We start from the raw sequence: 21,353 nt of genomic DNA, 5'->3' as shown, positions 1-21,353 counted from the left end.
TACATATACTTTTCGTGAATATTATGCCTTATTTGATTACCGTTTGCGAAAAAAAAAGAAATTTAGTTTTTATTTTTTTTCTTCAAAACCACCTATCTATTTTATTGATATATTAGGGATACATCAAATAAAAATAAAAATAAATTGAAAGAGGTAAAAACGCAGAACACGTGACCCTTACTTTTTCATGTTCTCTAACATATAACGAAATCGGTAATTAATGATCAATATGATTGAACAAATCTCCCTGAAGAAATTAGAGAGTTTTGTCACTTTTCGGGTCTTTGAAGGACAATTTCTCTCAACAGGATGAGTTTCTGCCGCTGTAAAAAATACGTGTCCGTTATTTTTGACTATTCTATATATATGTTATAGAATAGTCAAAAATAACGGACACGTATTTCATATAACAATCAATCAACTCGGAGTGGGGACATTAGGGTACCTTTACTTGATAGGGTTCATCATTGGACGCATAAATTAAAATACTAAAAAAAATGTTTAAAAATGAATTCACGCTTGTGATATACATATTATACACTTAAAAAATTACTTACGTGTGCTGAAAAATATCATCAAAGTTTCATTTTTGAGAAAATGAGGCTCTTAGTCCTTCATTTATTTATGAAATAAAGAAACGTGAGTTTCTTTTTATCTCGTGAATCTTGTCAATATGTCTTGTACAAAACTGAATAGCGGGATAAAAATAGTGATTAAAAAAATCATAGTAAGTGTATGGAATTCTATTCCTTGTTTCGCGATACCGTAATTATATCGTTCTTTGTAATAAAATGCGTATCTAAGTGACGCCCCTATTCATTTTTAAATTCCTATCCAACAATATATCACACGTTAGACAACAAAAAATCACTCCCCACTTTACTTACCCTAATAAAACATTTTTTCCACTTTTTATTTTTGCACTTTGTCGGCGTGATTGATATACAAATATACATATAGGTATTGTTTTTGAACTATACCCATTTCAAATGGAGCGCGCGGATTTGAAAGACGTTTTTGCACGTGATGTAAAAAAATTTGGAATCATAACGGCTGCACCGATTTTAATAGTTGGAGTGGCTATCAGTTTGTATTAAAACGTTTATTAATATAAAAATTAAAATCATTTAAAAAATTAAAGATGGCGGCCGAATAATAAGAAAAATATGAAATTTTCAATTTTTTTTTGTATTCTCACGAAATTTACGAATAGTTTTTCTACGATATGGTCACATTTTTATTTATTGAAATAAAATCTGATAATATCATCTGCAAAATAAAACAAAAAACATTAAAATCCGTTCATTAGTTTTTGAACTATACGCATTGCAAATGAAGCGCGCGGGTTTGAAAGACGTCTTTGCACTTGATGTGATGCATCGTATCGTTTGATACCGCTATACACGCAAGACTGATTATTTATTTTGGTCACAACTTACTATATTACTGTTCAGAATCAATGTTTTTAGTATTTATATACATTATTAGTTTTTTATTCCGAGTTTAGGTATATTTAGATAACCCCCGTAAACTTTGATGATCATAATTTTTATTTTAATACCTACCTAAAAGAACTTACATACATACATACAATCTAAGCATAAAACTCTACCATTTAACCCAGAACTTACACGTAACAGGCGACGTTCGGACCGTGTCTGTGTGGTGCACCATTTTCGACTGAAGCACTCTGGTCGTCATTTTCACTATCTGAGTCCAAAATTATATAATCGGGTTAATAAAATTATAAATATCTACAAACTAACAGTTAAGGAATGTCAATCAAAACTCTCTTCCTGGTTGATGACCTTAACCTATGAGAAATTAGAGGATCTTGTAAAATAAAATAGGTCATATTTTGTTTAAATGATTTATCCATCACACCCCCCCCCCCCCCCACACACACACACACACACACACACACACACACACACACACACACACACACGCAAACACACACACACACACACTATGCATGCCCCTGCATGAATTTGTAAATGTACCTGTAGATTATCCCTATTATTTTTCTACATTGATGATTATTTAATACAACCTCATTATTGCAACCAACTCCTGTTAGGTATACATTGTAAAAAATCTCGTTGAATATTTCTCCTTGTCTCCGGGGTGAGAGCCTGGAGATCTGTATTACAGGTTCACGCCTAGTTCAGACTCCAGTCTCTCACAAAGGATAGTAAAACTAAGCTGTTCTAATTTTAGTTCAAATTGTTTGTATGTCCTTTGTGAGGTGAAAATAAATGAAATTTATTATTATTATATTATAATCACGCCTGTGTCCCATGAAGGGGTAGGCAAAGCACATGAAACTACTCAGGTTTCAGTGCCACTCTTGGCAAATAAGGGGTTGAAAGAAAACGAAACTATGACATTGCAGTGACAGGTTGCCAGCCTCTCGCCCTCGAACTTAAATGCACATAACATAACATTTGTATTAATAGCAATTGTCCTTTCCGAGAACTCCAGAGATAATTCTCGCCAACTTCTGTAGGGGGCTACAGAAATATCTATGTATAAAATAACTTATTTTCTTTTCTCGTCTACTTAGCCTACGTTTGGAGATGGTCTGCTTGTTATACGACAAGGAGCGTATTTTATTGTAGTGCTGACGATGTTGGTGGGATGCTGGTTATTAATTTTGGTTGGAAACAGTTCCTTGCGCACCAAGTTCACCGATAAAGGATCATATATAGGCCGCAGGTGAACTTTTCAAGCTTGGCCATTATTCCTCCAGGAAGACACTGGCAACACACCACCAACAAGGCTTTTTCCAGAAACTGTAGCCTGTTGATGTTATTAGTGTGGTGAATTTTTTGTCTAAACAATTTACTTCCTCAGAAAACATTTGCTCTGCTATTTCAGGGTAAACCATAGGAACGTAACCGGAAGAAGCCGATAGCCTCATTGTATCTCAGGGACTCACGCGTATCATCAGATCTTCCGATACAGATGTCTTGGTATTTAAATAAAAACTACTGAAGTCTGAAGTACGGGTGAAGGATAGACGTAAAGTCAGTGGCCAGATTCGAGTTTGGACCTAGCTTAGTGCCTCGAAAGGTCTTTGCCTCATGAAGAGGCCTCGAGTGAGTTCAGGGTGGTAAAGTCCACGCTTGCTCACTAAAATATGTGTTAAGAACGGTCCCAATTTGGCATTTAAGCATGGGATCTATGGAGCTCATTATATTGGGAAAGTTCAAAGTCTTGTCTAGTATATTTTCTTAATATTTCAAAGGAGAATAACCTACCAGAGTATAAGTTATAAAATAGCCAACACTGGACACTGGAAGACCGACTGCTCTTCGTGGTTTTTACGCCTTTACGTATGACACCACTTCTTTTTTCAATACAAAAAGAAAAAATCATGTTCTAAAACATTGTTTGCACGCCCTGAAGTTATACCAGCTTTGATAGAAACATCGCAGTAACTACAAAGTCTTCCTGGAGGAATAATCGCCATGATTGAAAATTTCATCTGAACTTGGTGAGCAAGAAACTGTTTACCACCAAAAATAAATTAGTAACCAACATCGGCACTTGCGCTCCGTGTCGTATAACAACGCCCCATATTCTGTGGATATTACTTATATGCCTATGCCATCACCCTGGGGTTGGACGACGTACAATGATAGTTGAGTACTGCAGTGGTCTGAAAACAGGGAGATACGGTATGAATGGGTATACTTGGTCAATTGCGGTTGTGAAAAAGGCTGCGAAACAATACGCTGTACGTGTTGTGGGTCTACCCTGCGCAATACAAATAATGAAATGTAACATTTTCAAAGGCAGCTGCCGAAAAAAAAGTATTTTGCAAAAATGATATTATAAATTATTATTTATTCATTATTTCCTTGTATTTTGATATTATTTTGTATGACTTTTATCTTTCAGTATAACCTAGACGAGAAGCAAAAAATAAGTTTTGTATTAATATATGTTTCCGTAGCCCCCTACAGAAGTTGTCGGAGATTATCTCTAGCCTTGAAAAGGAGAAGTGATACAAATGTTATGTGTACCTATTGAAGTTCTTTTATGTATTAAAATAAGAATTATGACCATCAAAGTTTACGGGGGTTATCTAAATATACCTAAACTAGTGTATAGCGGTACCAAACGATACGATGCATCACATCAAGTGCAAAGACGTCTTTCAAACCCGCGCGCTTCATTTGCAATGCGTATAGTTCAAAAAGTACTGAACGGATTTTAATGTTTTTTTTTTTATTTTGCAGATGATATTATCAGATTTTATTTCAATAAATAAAAATGTGACCATATCGTAGAAAAACTATTCGTAAATTTCGTGAGAATACAAAAAAAAAATGAAAATTTCATATTTTTCTTATTATTCGGCCGCCATCTTTAATTTTTTAAATGATTTTAATTTTTATATTAATAAACGTTTTAATACAAACTGGTAGCCACCCCAACCATTAAAATCGGTGCAGCCGTTATGATTGGTATTGGTACCAAATTTCAGCTTTCTAGTGCTAACGTGTACTGAGATTATCCGCGGACGGACGGACGGACAGACAGACATGGCGAAACTATAAGGGTTCCTAGTTGACTACGGAACCCTAAAAAGGTGTGCTTTTTTTTTTAATTTGCAAAAAACAGCAAAAAAATCGGACTTTTTTTAGTTTTTGCAGTGTCATTTAAAAACTGGAGATTTTAGGCAATAAGTTCCTAACTTTACTAAGTTGAAAGTACATTTAATTTTAAATCATTTGAGCCTACTCGCAGTGCCGTATCTCAAACAGTTTTTGAGATATGACGCTTCAAAAAAGGTTATTTTTTTTCCCTCTTTACTCATATGAAAATTTTCGTTTTGCCAATATTTTGATACAAATTTCAGCAAAACATATCACGGTATTATATATTTTGCGAAATAAAGTTGTAGCAAATTTAATTAGCTTTCAGTTAAGACCAAAAGTGAACCAGTTAGTCAAATAGCCAAATTTTTAACCTAAAAAAATAAGATTAAGTACCTCGTGGTGTTCATAAGTTTTGAGACGAGAAAAAAACTGACACTATAAAAAACTGAAACAATTTATTGTGATATGTCAAACATAGGACTAAAGACAACAAAACAACCAAATAAACAAAATTTACTCGAAATGACCGCCTCGTTTTTAGGGTTCCGTATAGTGATCAAAATAAGCCGATTAAGATCGGGAGCCTTCGGGAGCCTCCCCTGGGGCTCGGGAGGGGGGGTCAAAGTACCGCTTCACCCGGCTTGCTTTGAAAAATTCTAACATACCCCGTTTAGTTCATAGGTCATGTTTGGTATCGTTTTCGAGTAAATCAATAACGTAGAATTCATTTTTGGTACTAAAATTATAATTTAATGGTAAATAAAATAAAAAAAATGAAAAGTTTGAAATTTTCATCTATGACTTACAAATTCAAGTCATCATAAATGTCAAACTGTTAGCTTTTTCTACAAATAAAAAATATGATATGAAAGCCTATTTAATATAGATTATGAATAATATAACTTTTACCCACCTTTACTAACGTTAAGTTTCATAAAAAAAACCTTTAAGCCGCGCGGCGTCGGGACGCCGCGAGCGTAATTTTAAAATGCCTTTATTTTAAAAAACTCTATTAGAACCCGTTTAGCTATTAGGTCATGTTTAGTATCATTTTCGAGTAAATAAATAACGTAGAATTTAGTTTTGGTACTAAAATTACCATTTAATGTTAAATGAAATAAAAAAAAAAAAAAAAAATTCTGTGAGTTGCAAATTCAAGTCATCATAAATGTCAAACGGTTTGCTTTTTCTATAAATATAAAAATATGATATTAAAGCCTATTCACAAAGGATAGTACGCGTTCACTTTCATATATTTGATCGCCAGTATCAGAGGTGTGTTAATGCATAAATAGAAAAAGATTCATTATTATTGACTCCGGTGTCGACAACGGCAACACTCAGGTCGGACCACACGATCTAAAGACCGACTGTACCTGTTATTTATTCATTGTAGTGAATCCTGTAAGAAATTTAATTAATAGTATTTTATACAATCGTGATATAATACAAAACTTTTCAGTCGAGTACTATGTGTAGTACGGTACGAGAGTGAAAAGCTTAATTATATCACTATTGTATACAATACTTTTTCTACGAGTCATCACCTTCATCATCAATGGACGGAAATATCACCATTCATGCAAGTTAAAATTAATGTCAATAGAGTCGTTCACCGTTGTATCAACATCGAATTACCTATCAACCAATTGTTTGTAATAACCGTCTCTGATTGGCCGATAACGCGACAGATAAAAAAAATGTGTTTCAGATGCAGGAAAATTTGCCAGGTATCGCAAATTAGTATAGAAATTGTATGAAGTTCTATTTTTGAAATTATTATAGTTAACGAATGTCAATTATAATGAGCTTATTATAATTGAGTCGGAACTGCCATAGAGTATCCAACACTGAAAAGTTAGCACTAAGTTTAGTCTGTGGTGTCCTAATTAACAGATTACTCATACTCATACTATACATTCCCTTCACAGAGACATAGCTGGGTACATATGGAACTGCATAAGGAAGGCTCTACCCTCTTTATGCAGTTGCATCGGTTTTTGCAACCTGATTTACATTTACATCTTGTAACTTCTAAGCATATACTGGCCACTTCAGTGTTGCCTGACTGGGATGGAAGGAAGAAGGAGACGAATGGGTACCACACTACCCATTCGTCTCCTTCTTCCTTTCATCCCCAAGAAGACGGACTTGGCAAATTTTGGTGTGGCACCAACGCCTGACTCCAAACAAGAACGCCCTGAGTCCCATTTCTCAAAACTGAAAGTTACAAGTTACAAGCGGAAGTCTCTTTGCAACTTGTCATATTAGACATGGACAACCAGTTGAAAATGTAACTTGTAGCTTCGAGAAATGGGCCCCTGGTACACTGTGCGCAGTATATGCTGATGCAAGGCAGCCTCTGAAGGAGGTATGTTCTCCAATTGTCGATCTTTTCTGGTACCTAAAGAGGTAGGTACTTCGACCACTCATTCACCGTTACGCAACGACTTGGTCTGAAACAATATGTGCATTATCATTTTAGAGTCTACAACTATCAAATTACAACTTTTTGGTGGATCACGTAACCTTCAGTATTACCCACTTACGTTACGTATCATACAAAATTATTACAAACTTTAGTAGAATCTGATTTGCCTCTGATATTGCTCCATCTTGTAATAGTTTGACACCTTGGGTGGCCTGGCTAAGTTTCAAAATCAAAAGAAAACGTTTCTAGATTAGACATAGTATGGGATAGGTACGATAAACGCAGCTTGAAACGATCAACAAGGGAGAAACATGGCCACCCAAGGCTTCAAACTATTACGAGATGGAGCAATATCATAGATAGGCTAATCATATTCTACTAAAGTTTGTAATTATTTTGTATGATAGGTAAGTGTGTAATAGTGAAGGTGATCCACCAAAATGTTGTAATTTGATTAGTTGCAGAATCTGTTTAAATAAAATGACAATGCACATATTGTTTCAGATCAAGGTCCTTACGGAGCAGTGAATGAGTGCCGGAAGAACCTCTTTACTAGAAAAGATCGACACTTGGAGAACATACCTCCTTCCGAGGCTGCCTTACTTCATCATATACTGCCATTTGATTTGTCTAAGACTGGGGCTAAAAACATGCCAACCACACCCTTGCTGCCGACGCATTAGGACACCACGGACTCCACTGCCAGTCTAGTGCTGGCTGAATTTTGTGACACGCTGCACTTAACGATTTAATCCGCAAGGCTCTCGGCACACCGACAACCCTCGAACCTGTCGGCTTGTCAGCAGCAGACGGAAAGCGGCCTGATGGTTGCTCGCTTTTGCCTTGGTTTCTGGGACGACCCTTGGCGTGGGGCGTGACCTGTGTGGATACCTTGGCTCCGTCCAACGTCTAACGTTCGGCCCAGAAACCAGGGACTGCTGCTGCAAAACGCCCAGTTTAAACGCGCAAATATGCATTTTTAAAAGACAACTACATATTTGCGGCAATTGCATTTGAAACATTTGGACCATGGTCATCAGACACCAACCAGTTCGTGAAGGAAGTTTCCACCAAACTTGTCTGGGTGTTTGGTGACATAGGCATAGGCTTTTATATCATATTTTTTATTAAAAGAAAAAGCAAACAGTTGACATTTTTGTTGACTTGAATTTGCAAATCATAGATGAATATTTTTTTTTATTTATTTACCATTAAATTATAATTGTAGTGCCAAAAATAAATTCTTTGTTATTAATTTACTCGAAAACTATATCAAACATGACCTAATAGCTAAACCGGGTCTAATAGAGTTTTTAAAATAGAGGTATTTTAAAATTACGCTCACGGCGTCCCGACGCCGCGCGTTGTAAAGTAATTTTTTTGTGGAACTTAACGTTTGTGAAGGTGGATAAAGTTATATTTTTTATAATCTATATTAAATAGGCTTTCATATCATATTTTTTATTTTTAGAAAACGCAAACAGTTTGTCATTTATGATGACTTGAATTTGTAAATCATGGATGAAAATTTCAAATTTTTTAATTTTTTTAAATTTTACTTACCATTAAATTATAATTTTAGTACCAAAAATGAATTCTACGTTATTGATTAACTCGAAAACGAAAGTAGTCAACTAGGAACCCTTATAGTTTCGCCATGTCTGTCTGTCCGTCCGTCCGTCCGTCCGTCCGTCCGCGGATAATCTCAGTAACCGTTAGCACTAGAAAGCTGAAATTTGGTACCAATATGTATATCAATCACGCCGACAAAGTGAAAAATAAAAAATGGGAAAAAATGTTTTATTAGGGTACCCCATACATGTAAAGTGGGGGCTGATTTTTTTTTTCATTCCAACCCCAACGTGTGATATATTGTTAGGTAGGTATTTAAAAATGAATAAGGGTTTACTAAGATCGTTTTTTGATAATATTAATATTTTCCGAAATAATCGCTCCTAAAGGAAAAAAAAGTGCGTCCCCCCCTCTAACTTTTGAACCATATGTTTAAAAAATATGAAAAAAAATCACAAAAGTAGAACTTTATAAAGACTTTCTAGGAAAATTATTTTGAACTTGATAGGTTCAGTAGTTTTTGAGAAAAATACGGAAAACTACGGAACCCTACACTGAGCGTGGCCCGACACGCTCTTGGCCGGTTTTTATTTATACAAGCCTTTAAGCGGGCTGGCCACTCGTCAATAGCGGCACGCATCTTTTCTATGGGGATTCGTTTCGATTCTCTCACTAGCGTGCGTTTTAGGGACTGAAGGTTCGGATGTGTTTTTCGGTATGCTCTTAGCTCCAACTCTGTCCACAAAGCATAATCCAACAGGTTCAAATCGGGGCTCGATGAAGGCCATTTAGTAAGGCGGCGGAATTGAAAAAAGTCGTCTAGTTTTGAAGTTGACGTGACTGGAGAGTATACTGCTGACAAGTGGTATCGTTGTGATCGGTAGACTTTACTGAGTACGAAAAAATGACTTGTCGCATTCTCAGACTGTGGGGGGGTTAACTATGATATGACGTCACAAAAACCGCGGTCCCGGGTTTCAATTTTTTGCCAATTTTTCTAGAACGCCTTATTCAATTTTAAAAAATGAGGTGTCGATTGAAAGCGTATGACATGCTGATTAAGATTTCTTATATGTGAAAAGTATAGTTTTCTTAGTTATTTTTTTATTAACAATAATTAAAAAAAATACTTTTTTTTTACTCTTTTTTGATTTTTGTGACTCAAAAAGGCAATGAAAACGGCCACTTAGCTAAAAAATATGTTATGTAAATAATTTAGCTACATTATTAAGCGTTCCGTTACTTTTTAAATTTCTTCAATCGGATAATAAATAATCAAACTACAAACATATAACCGCATTCCAGGCACACCGTTTGACATACGTTCGGCGTCAAACAAATACACCTCGCGCAAATATTCGTTTCAAGCAAATACAGCTCTAATCTTATTCATCGTAGCCTATCAATATTGGTATCATTTCAAAGTACAATTAAAGTCCTTTAAGAAACAATATCTACCATTTTCTTAAAATCAATAATCGCCAGTCTACGGTGGTTACAAAGAAAAAAGGCAGGGATGCGATTTGAGTGGTTCCCTAGGTTTGATGTTCGATACCCTAGACGAATTTAAAAGGGGAGATAAAGGTGACATATGGGTTGTTCTCTGGCCAGAAAGCTACACAGAGGGCTAGAGGAGGAAAAGCTAGGGTTTAAGTTTAGTTTTAATTTATTTTTTCTTTAATTTGTTGATTTTATTTTGTTTAATTTTTTTGTAATTTTATCAAGAATACACTTTGGTTTCTTTTGCTGAAGATTCCCTTTTTTATGAGAAATGTGATGAATTTGGCATTTTCCGATAAACATTATAGGTAACTTCATTTTAGTAATTTAATGTGTATAACGACCGTTTTGATTTTACGATTGCTTTTTAATACTGGGTCAAAAAACCACACCTCTCAGTCGTTTGAGTTCAAGCGGTATTACCCTTAATATTATATAAGTAAAAGTATGACTATGTGGCCTTATTTGAAAGTTAATTTTAGTTTCTATCAGAAAATGCCATATAATTCATCACATTTTTCATAAAAAAGAGAATTTTCAGCAAAAGAAACCCATGTGTATTCTGGATAAAATCACAAAATAATTAAACACAATAAAATCAACAAATAAAGGAAAAAATAACTTAAAACTAAACTAAAACCCTAGTTTTTCCTGCTCTGACCCTCCGTGTAGCTTTCAGGTGAGAGAACGAGCCCTATGTCTCCTTTACCTCCCCTTTTAAACTCGTCTAGGGTTGACACACCTAAGGAAGCAGTCAAATCGCATCCCCACTTTTTTCTTTGTAACTACCGTAGATTGGCGATTATTGTTTATAAGCAAATGGTAGACATTGTTTCTTAAAGGACTTTAATTGTACTTTCCAATGATAATAATATTGATAGGTTACGATTACGATGAATAAGATTAGAGGTATATCTGCTTGAAACGAATTTTGCGCGAGGTGTAATTTGTTTGACGCCGAATGTATGGGAACGCGTGTCAAGCGGTACTTGCCGCCTACGGGTATGTGCTTGTAGATAGATTGCTTGTTTATTATCCGATCGAAGAAATTTAAAAAGTAACGGATAGCTTAATAATGTGGCTAAATGATTTATATAACATATTTTTCAGTACAGATGGTGTTTTTTTTACGCACTAGTGCGAGAAGTGGTTCATTATATGGCAGGTCGAAACTTCGGAGGTCCATCTGTACTGAAAAACGTCGTTCGATACACGTGCGAAAAGGGAAGTCGTAACTCGTGTCGATTTAAAACACTCCCTTCGGTCGTGTTTTAATTTATCGCCACTCGTTTCGAACTTCCTCTTTTTCGCACTTGTATCGAAATGTACTATTTTACCTAAGAGTCCTTTTTATTGCCTTTTTTGTGTGACAAAAGTAAAAAAAGACAGCCAAAAAAACATTTTTTTGCATTATTATTAATAAAAAAATAACTACAAAACTATACTTTTAACGTGATACCAAATCTTAAAGGGCAATGTACCTATAGCTTTCAAATGACACCTCATTTGACAAAATCGGATAAGGGGTTCTTAGTCAAATTGAAACCCGAGACCGCGATCTTTGTGACGTCATAGTTAACCCCCCCATAGTCTGAGAATGCGACAAGTCATGTTTTCGTACTCAGTAAAGTCTACCCATCACAACGATACCAATTGTCAGCAGTATACTCTCCAGTCACATCAACTTTTTCCGAAACCCTCTGGCCGCTCTACTAATTCGTCAGTCCTAATAAAGCTGGGTAAATTGTCTTTTAGCCACTTCTGGGTAGATTTCGCTTTATGAGACGGGGCAGAATCTTGTTGGAAAATCCAGTATTTTCCAGTGAATAAGGTGGTATGGTAGATAAGGGTTTTACAACTTTCTCTAGTATGTCATTCTGATAATTTTGTGCCTTGACTTTGACCCCCTGTTGACAGAATTGTAGCGGAGTAACACCTTCATACGAAACGCCCCACCATATCATGACGCTAGCAGGGTGATGGGTACGTTGGACGTTTCGCACGTTAGCCAGGATGTCCTTCGAGCTTTTTGCATAGATTTTGTTATTTTGTCTGTTAAATTTTCCTTCAACTGTAAATATTTTTTCATCAGTGACTAAATTTTTTTTAGGATCGTGTGTCCTTAGCAGCATCCGACATCGAACACGTCGCATTTTTCGAAGGCGATCATTTAAATAATGAACTTTTCTCCGACTGTAGGACGTTTAAGATCATATTTAAGAATTCTGTTTACCGATATACGTGAAATTTAATATTAGTTTGAAGAGCCATTTTCTTCTGTGTGTTTTTTTTTTATACCACGTCGATGGCAAACAGGTATACGGCCCGCCTGATGGAAAGCGGTCACCGTAACTTATGGACGCCCGCAACTCACGGATTACGACGAAGTCGTTCCCTGATCAATTTAATGTTTGCTGGAGTCCTTACCGATCGCGGACAGCCGGTTCTTGGTCGATCAGCAATTGATTGGGTCTCCCTGTACCTCTTCAAGGTATATTATACAAAATTGCGACTAACTCCAATACTTTTAATCTGATTGAAAATCTCCATAGGTTTTGCACCGGCTTCATACAACGAAATCACCGTTGACCGTAACTGTTTCTTTCCCGCCATCTCGATAAAGAATGACAAATAATCGAATAAAATATCCTTTTTAAAATTAAAAGGTTCCAAATTCAAAATTTGAAACACACTTTTTTTTGCTTGCAAAACATAGTTTCACATCTCCAGGGACCCTAAATAATATACCAAAAATGCAGCTTTACATCACACTTTGTTTTTTTAGCAGATTTTCATGTAAGATTTGACCGGCCTAAGATGTCAGAGGGGTGATTAAAACTGGTCTCCATACTAAGTAGTGATGGGAATCGTGCCTATTAGAAATCTCGTCGAAATCTCGTCTCGGTGATCTAGTGGTAATGACATACAAACATAAAATAGTTTTTAATTATGCACTTAACTGTGAAAAAAAAGTTAAATCACATTAAAACCATATTTTTTTATGGAATGTTTGAGAGGCTGTCTCTCACCCGCATACTACCAATTTCGTCGAAAATTTCACGGTCGTGTAGATCATCTGAGATCATCTGAGGTCTATCAACACCCTCTACGGTGAAATGATGAAAGAGCTTATACGCTATCTGGATATATATGGCACTACAGTAAATGATGTAAAATATGGAACATATTTCGATTAGTTACAATTCTCCGTAGTTACTATTGCCTCGACTAACCTTATATCTCTTTTTGTTTGAATTTGTGACAATATTAATAGGCTAGTTTCCTACTAGTCAAATCAGCTTCTTTTTAGGGTTCCGTAGTCAACTAGGAACCCTTATAGTTTCGCCATGTCTGTCTGTCCGTCCGTCCGTCTGTCCGTCCGTCCGTCCGCGGATAATCTCAGTAACCGTTAGCACTAGAAAGCTGAAATTTGGTACCAATATGTATATCAATCACGCCAACAAAGTGCGAAAACAAAAAGTGGAAAAAAATGTTTTATTAGGGTACCCCCCCTACATGTAAAGTGGGGGCTGATATTTTTTTTCATTCCAACCCCAACGTGTGATATATTGTTGGATAGGTATTTAAAAATGAATAAGGGTTTGCTAAGATTGTTTTTTGATAATATTAATATTTTCGGAAATAATCTCTCCTAAAGGAAAAAAAAGTGCGTCCCCCCCCCTCTAACTTTTGAACCATATGTTTAAAAAATATGAAAAAAATCACAAAAGTAGAACTTTATAAGGACTTCCTAGGAAAATTATTTTGAACTTGATAGGTTCAGTAGTTTTTGAGAAAAAAACGGAAAACTACGGAACCCTACATTGAGCGTGGCCCGACACGCTCTTGGCCGGTTTTTTTTTAGAACTGTCAAAACGATTTGCTAATATGGAATTACTATGAAATACTGAGGAGTCACGGTCAATTCATTTACTTAATATCTTTCTTTTTGACTTATTAAATATAAATTATGTTTAAACATAACTACTGTCCATATTTTTCTTCTAATTATATGGTGCTTTATTTCGTGCACTGCATAAAATATTTTAAGTATAGGAAACTAGCCTATTAATATGTGGAAAGAGAAGAGTCGTGAAATGTATTAGACCCCATACATTTCACGACTCTTCTCTTTCCACATATGAATAGAACTGACTCCATGTAGATATAATACGCTCTGATCACGTTTCAATATGCTGGCATATAATAACACCGTTTAAGAGCAAGCGTGATGAAAATGCGTGTTTGGTCGGCCGTTGTTGTTAATGTTGTTGTTGAGTGAGTGTGTGGGGTGTGTCGCAGGTGATGACTGCGGAGCGGCGCGAGTACGGGCGCGCGCACCGCGACGCGCCGCCGCCGGACTACTTCGCGCCGCCGCCCGACCACTATTTCGCGCCGCCGCACCAGCACCAGCACCAGCCTTACGATGAGCCTTGGGGTATGCCGCTGCCTTTGTGATGGTTCAAAACGACGACGAATCCTTATCATTTATACTTTTGTGTTAACGGAGTGGGAATGCACTACACTCAATGTGCGGGACTTGCCGTTTAGTCAGGGGCCAAACGACCTCTTTTCCAAAAAGTCGTCGAAATCTCTTCTAAATACCTAAAACAGGTATGGATGTGTTCCTCGTTCTCTCCAGATTACGAATTGACCTGTTTTAGTTTAAGGAGGGGGGACGGGTCGAGAAAAAGGGGGGAGAAAGATGGCGGCCGACCATCATAGATATTTATTCACATCTCGAGTCCTATGGCATCAATCTGTTCTTGCGAGGTGTCATTTGAAAGCTTATTAAACCTACTTAAATTATTTTCAAATAACTATACTTATAAAAGTAACCGTTTACGACATATTTAAAAATATGTGTTTTTTTATCGAGCATGAAGCATGAGCACGAGCATGTTGAGCAAAAAATGCGTCTAACACAATAAACAATAACTTTACCGCAATTAATGTTATTATAAAATTTACGCGACTATTCATGCGCTTTCTAAAAATAGAAGTTTTATTGGTATATGATAATATATAACCACGTAATTACGAATTTGGTTTAGCAGGAGTCACTCCGCCCGGTCGCATAAATGGGCGCTGACCGTAGTAAAGTATTCAATATTTTTGAGGTCCTAATATACGGATCCATATGTGAGAGGTATCATTTGAAAGCAAATTAAACCTACTATAATTGTTTTTAAATAACTATAGTCGCAAAGATAGCTGTTTACAAAATATTGCACAAGTACTGGTAAAAAATGCTTCTAAATCAGTGAACAACAACTTTTCCGGAATTGATGATAGTATAAGACTTACGCGGAATTTCATGCGCTTTCTAAAAACATAAGTTTTATTGGTGTATGATATTACTAGCTTTTGCCCGCGGCTTCGCCTCGCGTTAGAAAGAGACAAAAATTAGCCTATGTCACTCTCCATCCCTCCAACTATCTCCACTTAAAAAATCACGACAATTAGTCGCTCCGTTTTGCCGTGAAAGACGGACAAACAAACAGACACACACACTTTCCCATTTATAAATTTTATAATATTAGTATGGATATAACCAGAAACTACAAAAAACGAATAGCAATTAAAATAATTGTATTATGTATAGAGGACACAGTTCAGATAAGAAAGCACATCAAATATTTTATATTTTATGTTGTGTAGGTAAATTACATATTTAATGATATTGAGATTCATATTATCTTTTTCTTCTGTGACAATTTGATATGTTTTCTCTGAAGAAGAACGACGTATTATTAAGCAATAATATAATTTATTGAAATTAATTTCCATAGAGTACCTAGTCTGTTCATATTCTTTGATGAATACTTTTGCATGTTAAATTGTATCTTGTTATTTAATGCATGTTAATTATAAGATGTAATGTTTTGAAAAGAAGTTGCCCGCCGAGTTTCTTGCCGGTCCCATAGTGGATACCCCCCACCCAACTGAGGGGGGACTGAAATCTTCTCGAGGCTGAGGCGTAGGGTTAGAGCCGGCGTAGCTTTATTTGACGTTCATATGCGCATTGTAATATGCCTACTTGAAAAATAAATATTTCATTTTCATTTCATTTTCATTTTCATTTTTATTTTCATTTTCATTTCATTTTCATTTCATTTCATTTTCCAAGTAATTAAAAATTTGGTTAGGCGTGGCCACTGCGCCCGGCCACGCCGCGTCGCCAAATTTTCTATATTTTTCAGATCCTATTTTATTTAACGATCAATTTGTGAGAGGTATCTTGTGAAAGCATACTATGCGTACTATCATTAGTTCTCAATAATTTTAGTTGTAACTGTAGTAGCTAACAGAATATTTGAAAATATGCATTGGAACCGATGTGAGTAAAACATGCTTCTAGCTCAATGAATTATATTTTTTCCGCAATTGATATAATAACAAAATAAACGGCGAAATGTATGACCTTTTCAAATACATAATAAGTTTTGTCAGTATTGCATAAACAATGAATGTTAATTTATCCAGCATACTCACTGCGCACCGTCATAAACATGGATGACACCTTCGTTGCCTTTATATTTTTTAAGATTGTATCTTGCTGCATGAAACAATAACTTTACCGCAAATAATGTTATTGTTATTACAACCAAGTTATTACGAATTTGGTTTAGCAGGTGTCACTGCACCCCCGTGACGTAAATAGGTGCTGACCGTCGCCTAATTTTATATATTTCTCAGATCCTATTTTAGCGATCAATTTGTGAGAGGTATCATTTGAAAGCATATTATGCGTACTATCATTACTTTTGAATAATTTTAGTCATAATTGTAGAAGTTTACAAAATATTTGACAATATGTGTATTTTTACTGTGCATGAATAGCATTCGCACTGATACGAGTGAAACATGCTTCTAGCTCAATAAATTATATTTTTCCGTAATTAATATAATAACGAAATAAACCGCAAAATGTATGGCCTTTACAAAAAATGAGTTTTGTTAGTATTGCATAAACAATTAATTTGTCTACCATACCCACTGCGCACGGTCAATCCATACTAATATTATAAATGGGAAAGTGTGTGTGTCTGTTTGTTTGTCCGTCTTTCACGGCAAAACGGAGCGACGGATTGACGTGATTTTTTAAGTGGATATAGTCGAAGGGGTGGAAAGTGACATAGGCTACTTTTTGTCTCTTTCTAACGCGAGCGAAGCCGCGGGCAAAAGCTAGTCGTCATATAAATGGATGTTTATTTATTTTATTTATAATCTTTATTGCACAAAAGAAAAATCTTGCAGTACAAAAAGGCGAACTTAATGCTTTAAAGAATTCTCTACCAGTCAACCTCGAGGCTAAGCAGAGAGACTGAGCGGTGCTACAATTACAACAGTAAAATCAAAACAAAGGAAATAAAAGAAAGCATACTAAATAAACTAAACATAAGTACACATATAATTTACAAATACATATACATACATATAACTGGTGTTTACCGCCGTTGCCTTAATTTTTTCATCATTTTGCAGATTCTATTTTACTGACCATTTTTATATTAAAGGAAAAAAACCGGCCAAGAGCGTGTCGGGCCACGCTCAGTGTAGGGTTCCGTAGTTTTCCGTATTTTTCTCAAAAACTACTGAACCTATCGAGTTCAAAACAATTTTCCTAGAAAGTATTTATAAAGTTCTACTTTTGTGATTTTTTTCATATTTTTTAAACATATGGTTCAAAAGTTAGAGGGGGGGGGACGCACTTTTTTTTCCTTTAGGAGCGATTATTTCCGAAACTGTTAATATTATCAAAAAACGATATTAGTAAACCCTTATTCATTTCTTAATACCTATCCAACGATATATCACACGTTGGGGTTGGAATGAAAAAATATCAGCCCCCACTTTACATGTAGGGGGGGGTGCCCTAACGAAACATTTTTTTCCACTTTTTATTTTTGCACTTTGTTGGCGTGATTAATATACATATTGGTACCAAATTTCAGCTTTCTAGTGCTAACGGTTACTGAGATTATCCGCGGACGGACGGACGGACGGACGGACGGACGGACGGACAGACAGACATGGCGAAACTATAAGGGTTCCTAGTTGACTACGGAACCCTAAAAATGGAAAAATTTACGCTTCCGGCGGGACTTGAACCCGCATCATTTGCAATCCGTGCAAGGCTCTTAACCAATTGAGCTACGGAAGCCACGCCGGACATCGCAAATCTTTCCATGTCTTTCCTCATGTACACACGTCTTGGGGTGACGTCTAGCGCCATCTACCGACAGACTATTACATCTTGTAACGGCACTGGAGCACAGTATAATAAAGAGTACTATCGTACAGTATACATATCGTACAGTATCGTATATATATCGTACAGCGGGGAGCGTGAGTGGCCACTCACGCTCCCCGCTAAAAGTGCCGCCCACCCCCTCTCGGTTACCTCACAGTTACCGCCTGTCAAAAACGCGAACAGTCGACCTGTCATATGTCACTCATATACAAGCATAGTACGCATTCACCTACACGAGCTTAGACTGTGTGCTAGGAACGCGCCTCTTTCATATATTTGATCGCTAGTGTCCGAGGTGTGACTGGAGTCTCAAGTTATATTGAGAATTCACCAGTAACAATGTGCTAACCCATACTAAATTTATTTTTAACAAGCAGAAACGTCTGCTAACGATTCTAAACATTTTTATATTAAAGGAAAAAATGGAAAAATTTACGCTTCCGGCGGGACTTGAACCCGCATCATTTGCAATCCGTGCAAGGCTCTTAACCAATTGAGCTAAACGTCACCCCAAGACGTGTGTACATGAGGAAAGGCATGGAAAGATTTGCGATGTCCGGCGTGGCTTCCGTAGCTCAATTGGTTAAGGGCCTTGCACGGATTGCAAATGATGCGGGTTCAAGTCCCGCCGGAAGCGTAAATTTTTCCATTTTTTCCTTTAATATAAAAATGTTTAGAATCGTTAGCAGACGTTTCTGCTTGTTAAAAATAAATTCTATTTTACTGATCAATTAAGTATATAAGTAAATTCGATATGTGATGAATTATACACCCTGTTTTTATTGAATTCCGTTATCTTTAAGGGATGGTTCTTTAGACCAATTAATTTCTCTAAGACACTAGCGTCTGAACTATTACGGTTATAGAATTATTAAAAAAATAAAAATAATTACTGAACACGTGTGTGACAGCCTTTACCACTTCCCAATGTTATTGGTTTTGACATGTGCCGTCAATCACTTAACACTAACTTGAATATTATTATGAAGGGTCTCTCACACTAATTAATTCATTTATTATCTATGAAAACGGTGAAAATTTTTTTTTGAGAATTTAACTAACACAGGGTGGTTCCTGATTTTTTGGCGACGGTCAGTCAGCACCCATTATCGTGACAGGGCGCAGTGACCCCTGCTAAACCAAATTCGTCCCGCAACTGCTAATTGCCTGCCAAACTAGGTATTTTTTTTTGGAAACTAAGACTTTTTTTATTTGACAGTCTTTGGGAGCCTCGGTGCTATTTTTGCTAGTATAAAACTCTTGGCCAGGGATTTCTTAGAAATCGGATTTTATGTAAGTCCATCAGAACGCAGTCAAATTTTGTTAATACATTTTCGTATAGTTTCTCAATCGAGTTCCTGCTGCTGATTTCTGTCTTACATTCCGATCTGGTGCCGTTTTGTGCTTTAAAACTTCTTAGCCCTGCTCTACGTTTCACCTTTTGAACATACGATTGGGACATCTTTACTTTTTAGCCACGTCACGAGGTAACATCATACAATTTGAAGCAAATATCCTTAATTTAAGATGCGTTCCTTCTTTTTTTTATCCTTTAAACCCTGCAACCCACCAATTCCTGGATTTCGTTCTAAAGTTAGGCGTTTCCGAAACCTTTTAAATACGCAACAAACAGTGGATTGTGGAAATTTCACAGAGAACCTCCTATAGAGTAGCAATCTTGTATATTTTGTTCGCGATACGAGTCACCAGTGCCAGGGGTGTGAGGAGCGGGCGGGGAATGTGTTAAGCGGGCTGTGATTGGCCGTTTCAAGGACGGCGGGCAGTCGCGCCAGATGAAAGGGACTGTCCCTCTACTGACGCGTAAGTGGCCAATGTAAGTTGACCTATGCCGGCTCTGAATAAATTATAAATATGACTTTTATGTGGAATGTAATGACGTCAGTTTTTAAATTTGAGCTTCTTGTTACCTTTGCACACCATTTCACACTACAGGTGGACATCTTTAAGACATCAAAATACCCTTTTTCAATTTTTTTACTGCGAAAAACACGCGCTGCTTTCGGGTCTGTTACTTGGTCGCTACTGATCGGGCACGGCGAGCGCCCGCGCTTATATCAGTGCAAATACTAGGAAGGCTGGCGACCGCGAGTCGTCTTGTAATGGATGTCTATAGGGGTTGGTCTGTGGGAAATTTTAATCTTTTACCCACATCCCTGTAGCCGAGTTTTTGATTTTTTGTGTTTTTGTGCAAAATAAGTTCACGTTGTTTCAGTTGCCTGTTCGATATTGAAGATTTAAATGGCATCAAAAAAATTTCTATACCTTTAATTATAACGAAGCAGCAAATGAATTTATGTACCTCAGTTTTGGCGTGTTCAACCTTTATGTGCGATTCATGCTCGATAAAAAAACACATGTTTATATTTTGTAAACAGCTACCTTTGTAACTATAGTTATTCAAAAACAATTATAGTAGGTTTAATTTGCTTTCAAATGAGACCTCTCACATATGGATCCGTAAAATATTGAATACTTTACTGCGGTCAGTGCTCATTTATGCGACCGGCGGAGTGACCACTGCGAAACAAAATTCGTAATTACATGGTTGTATATTATCACTAATACCAATAAAACTTATATTTATAGAAAGCACATGAATAGTCGCGTAAATTTTATGATAACATCAATTGCGGTAACGTTATTGTTTATGACTTAGAAGCATTTTTTACCAGTACTTGTGCGATTCACGCTCGATAAAAAACACATGTTTTCAAATATTTTGTAAACAGCTACCTTTTTGACCATAGTTATTTAAAACAATTATAGTAGGTTAAATTTGTTTTCAAGTGATACCTCTCACATATGGATCCATAAAATAGGACCTTAAAAATATTGAATACTTTACTACGGTCAGCGCCCGTTTATGCGACCGGGCGGAGTAGCCCCTGCCAAACAAAATTCGTAATTACATGGTTATATATTATCATATACCAATAAAACTTATATTTAACATTTATTTCAA

The 21,353-nt window shown here is 36.3% G+C and overlaps 1 protein-coding gene across 3 annotated transcripts in view; it reads left to right on the top strand.

Annotated features, from left to right (window-relative positions):
- LOC125241846 (pre-mRNA 3'-end-processing factor FIP1-like) overlaps positions 1-21,353 on the top strand; it is a 60,771-nt gene that overhangs the window by 33,429 nt on the left and 5,989 nt on the right. For all 3 annotated transcript variants that reach the window (XM_048150515.1, XM_048150517.1, XM_048150514.1), the window contains one exon: positions 14,416-14,551. In XM_048150515.1, coding sequence (XP_048006472.1) covers positions 14,416-14,551 — 136 coding nt within the window. The remainder of the gene's footprint in view (positions 1-14,415; positions 14,552-21,353) is intronic.

The sequence above is a fragment of the Leguminivora glycinivorella genome, chromosome Z (genome assembly GCF_023078275.1).
Source record: "Leguminivora glycinivorella isolate SPB_JAAS2020 chromosome Z, LegGlyc_1.1, whole genome shotgun sequence".
Lineage (NCBI taxonomy): Eukaryota > Metazoa > Arthropoda > Insecta > Lepidoptera > Tortricidae > Leguminivora > Leguminivora glycinivorella.
Note: the sequence above shows the minus strand (reverse complement) of the source record. Positions and strands in the feature narration are given on the sequence as shown.